The sequence below is a fragment of the Aulostomus chinensis genome, chromosome 2 (genome assembly GCF_037954235.1).
Source record: "Aulostomus chinensis isolate RoL2024-O1b breed Wild chromosome 2, RoL_Achi_v1.0, whole genome shotgun sequence".
NCBI lineage: Eukaryota > Metazoa > Chordata > Actinopteri > Syngnathiformes > Aulostomidae > Aulostomus > Aulostomus chinensis.
Window position 1 is genome coordinate 20,324,709 of NC_141321.1, and position 6,800 is coordinate 20,331,508.

Genomic DNA, 6,800 nt, shown 5'->3' on the forward strand with positions numbered 1-6,800 from the left:
TTGTATTCCTTTCACACAACCTCAGGGCCACAGTTTATGTCTTTGCTTTGGCAAAGTCACACAATGACATTTTTGATAGCCAAGAACTACAGAGAAGATGTATTTTGCAGATAAACACAAGTGTCTACATAGCCACATTTTGGCATATCGGAACCACATAAATATGATATGGAGAAGACAAAAATCTCTCACAAATCCTACTGTAGTTGGCTGTATAAGAAAAAGTCTGTTTCTTTTTAAGGCTTAGTTTAATTACATACATTTTTTTTTTAAAAGGTCGCATTCTTGGTTCGTCAACAGGTTACAAAAATAAAACAAATTTTGCGTGTCTATTTGCTGAGCAGTTGACAAAGAATGGTACATAGTAACTAAAAGACCTGCCAGCATCTTTCAAAAGTGCTTTTCATTGTTCTATTTTTTTACTGTTTTTAACATAAGAGATGTGTCCCTCTTTTGAAGCAGACTGATTGTATCCGCTTTACATTAAAAAAGTTCTAACAAATCCATGTAGGATTGACATTTTTCTCTCCTGTATCACTTATTTGTGACTCTAGAGTGCAGAGAGAGCCAGGCATACATATCTAGCTTGAAGGTACTCTGACCTCACCAACAACTCGCAACAGCTACAGTTTATTTTAGAGTGTCTGTTATCAACCAGCCAGGGACAACAGCTGTAAAGTAGCCACATCAGTTAGCTGCTTGTTACAGTTAATTAATGGGCAGTGTCCACAACACTATAAGATAATAAAAAAAACAATAAATTAAACAATTAACAAATTACTTTCAAGCTTAATATACATAGCTGGCTCTTACTGCAGTCTGGAGTCACAAAGAATGAGCAAAGATGAAGGAGGGAAAAACACATCTGAATTCCTAGGAGGGCACCTATTTGTGAGTACTTACAGGGCAGTTTAACGCACAACGATCTCTACCAGAGAGGGACTACATGACACCAGGTGGAACAAACTGTTAAATGGACTATAGTCAGTTCAAAATGCACAAAAGGAAATCAAGTCCTACATTCTAGATTTTTTTTCCGTCGATTTATTCCTGTTACACAGGCTTGTATCTCACCGTCATGTCCAAATTATGCTATGAAATGAACCGTGTACATTACATCCCCATAGAGTGGTGTGAGCAGATTATCTGCCACAACGCTTAAAGGAGGAGTTCATGAATCAGTGTATAAAGTTTGTTTAGTTTGTAATAACCTTTACAGAATACTCAGATTTTATTTAAATGTTACCTTTGAGATGTTCTCTTAGACCTCTCAAAATTACACATTACTCACATTTTAGAGACAACCTGTCCGGTTCAAACCTCCCCCACTCAAAATGAGCTGAGTGTGATGAGAGAAAAAGCAAGGTGCACTCATAAGAATAGAGCTAGGCAAGCATACATGTGCGTGACCTCTGCTGGCTGTGGGGAAAAAAATCTGCTGCCTCCACAATTTACTGCTAAATGGCAATGGCAGACTTAATTGGACCGAAAAAGGAAAAACCTTTCTTCAAGACCTTGACAAAGCTTACTGGTTTTGAGAAGTACTCAAAAGAAGTCATTAACGAACTCAGAAGAAAGTGCTTGTTGTGTCAGTCCATTCAACACGGACACCATATAATTGCAATAAAATTAAGCACATTACTTAAACATAGGTTGTTTATATGATCCTGATTTTCATATAAAAGCATTTTTATACAAACTGTACATGTTGCAGCCTGTGGTCTTTTGTAGATTTCCCAAGACAATGTTTAAAAGTTTATATTTTTGTATTCTAAATGTAGAAAGTAGCTTTAGTATGTCATCTGGGATTGGCTCCAGCCCCCCCCCCCCCCCCCCCCTCTTTTCTAGGAACTATGAGGTATAGCTAATGACCTAATGAATAGAGGGAAAGGAAACAGATGAAGGTCTAGTATGAAAATGACAAACACAAGAGGCTTGTAATAGGAACTTGGACAGTCATTCTCATTTTTATTCCCAAGAGCCAAAGACATTAAATGTTTTCATTGCAAATCTGGAAAATGACCATGATCGTGGCCAGAACAAAAGGAGGAAACATGCCTTTTAGAGCTAACGGCCTTTTAGTTCTCAGAACTTTATGACTCCCTCAAGCCTGCACACTCCCAGTCAAGATGACTTTTTCTTATACACAGTATCTTGTGGTGGACATTAATACAAGCCATTATTTTTCTGGAAAAAGTTAGTCTTCCTCCAAGCCAAAGCTCCTTGGCAATATTGGCTTTGTTAGAATGCTCTTGCCTTCTTGCCATCACACTCGACACAAGGGAAAAGCAGTGGTATAAGAACATGGGACCAGTGGCAGCAAGAGGAAAGAGGGTGTTGTTAAAGTAGAGAAACCTAAAAGGAGACAGACCTAAACAGTAAAATGGAAGCATACAATGGACTTGCGATCAATACAAAACAGTGATATAGACTGAGGAAGTCTTAGTCCCAAACAAATGCTCTTCTAAGGGGTGGGGGGGATAGAGCCACCTCCTGGAAGCATAAATTCTTTGGGATTGACCATGACAGTAAAACTAGGGCTCACCTTCATTATGTTGGCAACCAAGGTGACGAGCCCCAACCCATCTCAGTGCCAATGCCAATGAATCCAGCATTTTCTGAAATGTTAAGAGAATTTTTTACTCTTAACACTTGGAGCAGCTGAGGAAGAAAGACAGAACACTCTGAAAAATCAGAAACAATTGAAAAATATGGTGGTTTTCAGAAAAAGAAAATTATGAGAGCACGAACCCTGATGTATTCAATGTAGCAATCTAACTTAAGCACTGCTTATGACCTGGGAAATACATACTGAGGATGAAAGATTGACAGGTGAAATCACAGTCAGTCATAGGGAGAAAATGCATCCTGAATGTTTGGAGGGAAAAAGTAATTTCAGCCAAAAGCAGTTAAATATTAAACGATTGGATGACATGTGAGGGTCGTCCGCAGTAATGAATGTACTCAGAATTACCACCCACTTCTGGTGCTTTCCAGCTTTCCCATTCAGGCTCTAACTCTCTTGGTTCTTTCAGCTCTCCCTGCATTATTTTGAAAGAAAAAAAAATGTCACTATTCATTCTGTACCTAACTGAAACAGTTAGCAACAAGCTGTGAACACAGTGAAGCAGCTAAACAGCAAAGAATTTGCCTGAAAGCTATAAAATCACTTTAGGTTTGTGAATATTTCCATCCACCTGGAGACATGTTTGTCTGTTCGCAGGCTTACACAAAAACTGTGCAGCCAATTTTCACCAAACATGGCGGAGAGCTGTGTTATTGGCCAACGTAGAATCCATTCAATTTTGCAAAGACTGAGAGTCTTAATTGATTGGCATTACCATGGTGAGATGGCCAGTTCAGATAATTTTGCCTTAGAAGAGGAAGCTGTTGCAACTTGAATCTACAGGGTCAGATCTTATCTAAACATTTAAGTTACAGTCATAGCGCCACCTAGAGTTACAGGAAGTAAACCTAACACACCTGAAACACAAAAATTACATCGTGTTGTCGTCACATGATGTAGAGCATCATAATATGAAGCAGAGTATGTCCTCTCTAGCGCAACCTAGTGGACAGTATTTGCAGCACAGCACAGTTATTAATATGCTCCGTCATGCAGAAATCCAAATGTTATCACATCTCTCCTTCCCTCTGACTCTATTGATCAGCCACACACTGCATCGCACACCGAGGTTGCCAGGACCTGCTCATCACTGCCTACAGTCTAGTGAGAGCCAGAGCGCCAAAATATCAGGGGTGAAGGTTTCTAGTTTTATAATAAAGCCAAAGAACAAAATAAAGGATACAAAAGAATGTATTGGAATTGTGAAATATTACATTCTCAGAACAAGACTTTCGTTACATGACCTTAGAAATATATGGGTTCTGACAATAACCTGGACAATAATCACTGATGTCAGCAGACTTCCATCTAAGAAAACCTGGTTTACTACTCCAACAAGAACAGTAGCTTGACCTGAGTTCTGACCTTGGGAAGACATTGTGTTGTGGCTGTCGAGTCTGCCAGCCAACATTTCTAGAGTTTGAAGGTTTTCCCAAACCTAAAGAAATACTGCACATACTGTATAAACACAGGACAACCTTGTAATTAAAATATCTACCGACAAAAACACATTTCCCATTGGACAGATTTCATCACTGCACCTTTGAAATCCACATGCTTTTTTTTTTTTTTTTTTTAAAGCTTGTTGCAGCTGAATAGAAAGAGATGTCATGTTGTGCACCAAGGTGCCAGGTAGGAATGCCCCAGCGAAGGATTCAGATGTTTAACTGTGTGTATGCGTAATTCTACTGTTGTGTGTTTCCCAGACAACTTCGAATTGATCCAATTTCTTAAACATTAAAGAAAGCTCACTCAAAATCTAACGCTACAAATTACTGCAAACCAAAGACAGAAGCAAACACAATAGGCTACATAAAAAAGCACAATATAGATGTTATCATGAGGAACTGAATTAGTTGCGCCGTCAAAACACAATCGTTCTCAACTGCAGTTAAACTTTAAACAGCGAACAAGTATCAACCACAAATCTGGGAATCCTTAAACTAGAACTTGAAACATCAAGCACCTGAGAGAAATCATCATACACCACCAAAATCATCCAAAATGAACACAGAATTAAAATTATCTAGTGAATGTGGCAAAGCTGTCCTTTTCGGTATAAAATGAACACATTTTCAAAAAAATAAACTAACCTCTCCAAAAGTAATTCACATTAGTCCAAGTTTGCAACCGCTAACTTTACCAGAAGTCAGACACCACAGGATCCTTGTAGGAGTAACGTAGGAGCCTACTGAGCGTTAATAAGTAGGAATCGTTTGTAAAAACCTATCTCATACAGTTGTCAGCTTATAAGTATGTATCTTTATTCGTCAGGAGCTCCTGTTGTGCATCCTGGTGGACAAACAGAGTGACTAACAAAATGCTAAAGCAGCATGCTGGTGATAAATATGAGATATATCTTTTATCTGAGGTAATAAGTGTTAAAATATGACATTTTACACTTAAAAATATAATTATACCTGCTTATAATTTCATGATAATGAAACTGAATCAAAGGAATAAATGCTATCATCCATTTGTGTTAAGTGCAATAGTTCTGCACAAATGTTAAAGAGATGTGTGCAGAAAATAGATGTGTTAAAAAAACCCAAACCTCATTATCAAATGGCACATTACATCGAAACATAGTGATCCCACAGCTGATATTAAAGCTAAACAATGGCATTTGACAGAGAATTCTTCCTTTTCTTTATAGCTTCCCTACACAGCCTAGGACTAAATTGGATTTTCTTAGTACTGTTTCATAATTTGATTCATCCATCATTTATTATTAAAGAAAGGAAATAATGGGAAGAAAGGGAAGTACTGCCTCAGGCAGCTTCAGAAAGCCCTTTGCTAAACTAACACCCAGAACTTTGTACTTTTTCACATTCACACCTCTTCAAACCAGGTAAATTTTTATATTCAGTGTGATGTTTGGCCTGCTGGCTTTAGTTCATGTCATCTCCCCTCCATACGTAGCACTTATAAAGGTTGATATTGCATTTTAGAATCTTTATTTTGTTTCAAATTTTAAATGCATCTGGTTGACATGATGGTTTAGTGGTGAGAAATATCCCAATACGTTAAGAATAAACATTTGGATGGTTTTTGATACAATTTAATTTCAGTTTTCTTTTCTAATCCTTTTCAAGAGTCCGTTTGTCAAAATAACTATTTTAATGTATTCTTCTTACCATATTTGTGAATAATTTGTGGATTATTGTAACACCTGTTCTAAGACGAATGTTGACTGTGTCAGTGTCTGCAGGTATTTACTGTACATGGACTGCAAGTATCAAATGTCCTGCATTTATGTCACACTTATTTACCTGACAGGACTCAAAGCATATTGCAGTTTTGCCTCTCATTCAGTCATGCATGCACACATTCACGTTTGCTGTTGTTCACCAGCTTTGTTGACATTTTTAGTTAAAAATAATAATCATGACAATCTGCAATAAAGCCAAAGCTCTGATAGAAATAGCCAGCGATATCGCTTTTTCTTTGCTCTTCCTGGAGTTTTTTAGTGGGAGTTGCTGTACTCGAGGAACTCATAGGCCTGACATCTGTTTATATTTGTCAAAACGTATGAGTTTCAAATGGTAAGTTAGTGCAAAAGTTGTATGAATAATTGATACGTTCATGGTTGCTGAGACAGCACCGTATCAATCTGCTTGATGGATATGTCATGTCAGACAGGACAAGGTGAGGTGTACAGTGCTGTGAATAGTGCCCACACAAACTGAGGGTGATGGCACATCTCTCAAAGACACCCAGGAAATCCTTCTTAATAAAAGCTCCTTGCATGTCCTTTTGTAATCCAGCTCTGCATTATCAGTACATTGCAGCTAAGTGTTGCAATTAGGCCCGGCCTTTTTCATGCAAATCAATTTGACAGCACAACAATCAAGTTAGTTATGCTAGCTGCGGCTTCCTCCTTCTTCGCTCTCTTGCCCTCTCCCTCCCCTTTACCTCATTTTCTCTAGCATTTGTAGAGGTTGCTGCATTTGAATTATTTATCATATAGGGTTAAATTATCCACCGCTCAGGGCTTGAGGTTATAAGCACATTATTAAAAATATTAAATATAAACTGTAGTCATTTGCCTCCCTCACGCTCAGATGCATCCTAAAAATATAACCGGATCATGCTGCATTTAAGCTATTCAAATCAAACATGGATGATGGAGGAGGGACCTGTCCATAGCTCATGTTAAGAAACATGCAAAGCT

The 6,800-nt window shown here is 38.0% G+C and overlaps 1 protein-coding gene across 2 annotated transcripts in view; it reads right to left on the reverse strand.

Annotated features, from left to right (window-relative positions):
• LOC147269367 (uncharacterized) overlaps positions 1-6,800 on the reverse strand; it is a 50,079-nt gene that overhangs the window by 20,507 nt on the left and 22,772 nt on the right. For both annotated transcript variants that reach the window (XM_086194684.1, XM_086194692.1), the window contains exon 2: positions 2,546-2,618. In XM_086194684.1, coding sequence (XP_086050810.1) covers positions 2,546-2,618 — 73 coding nt within the window. The remainder of the gene's footprint in view (positions 1-2,545; positions 2,619-6,800) is intronic.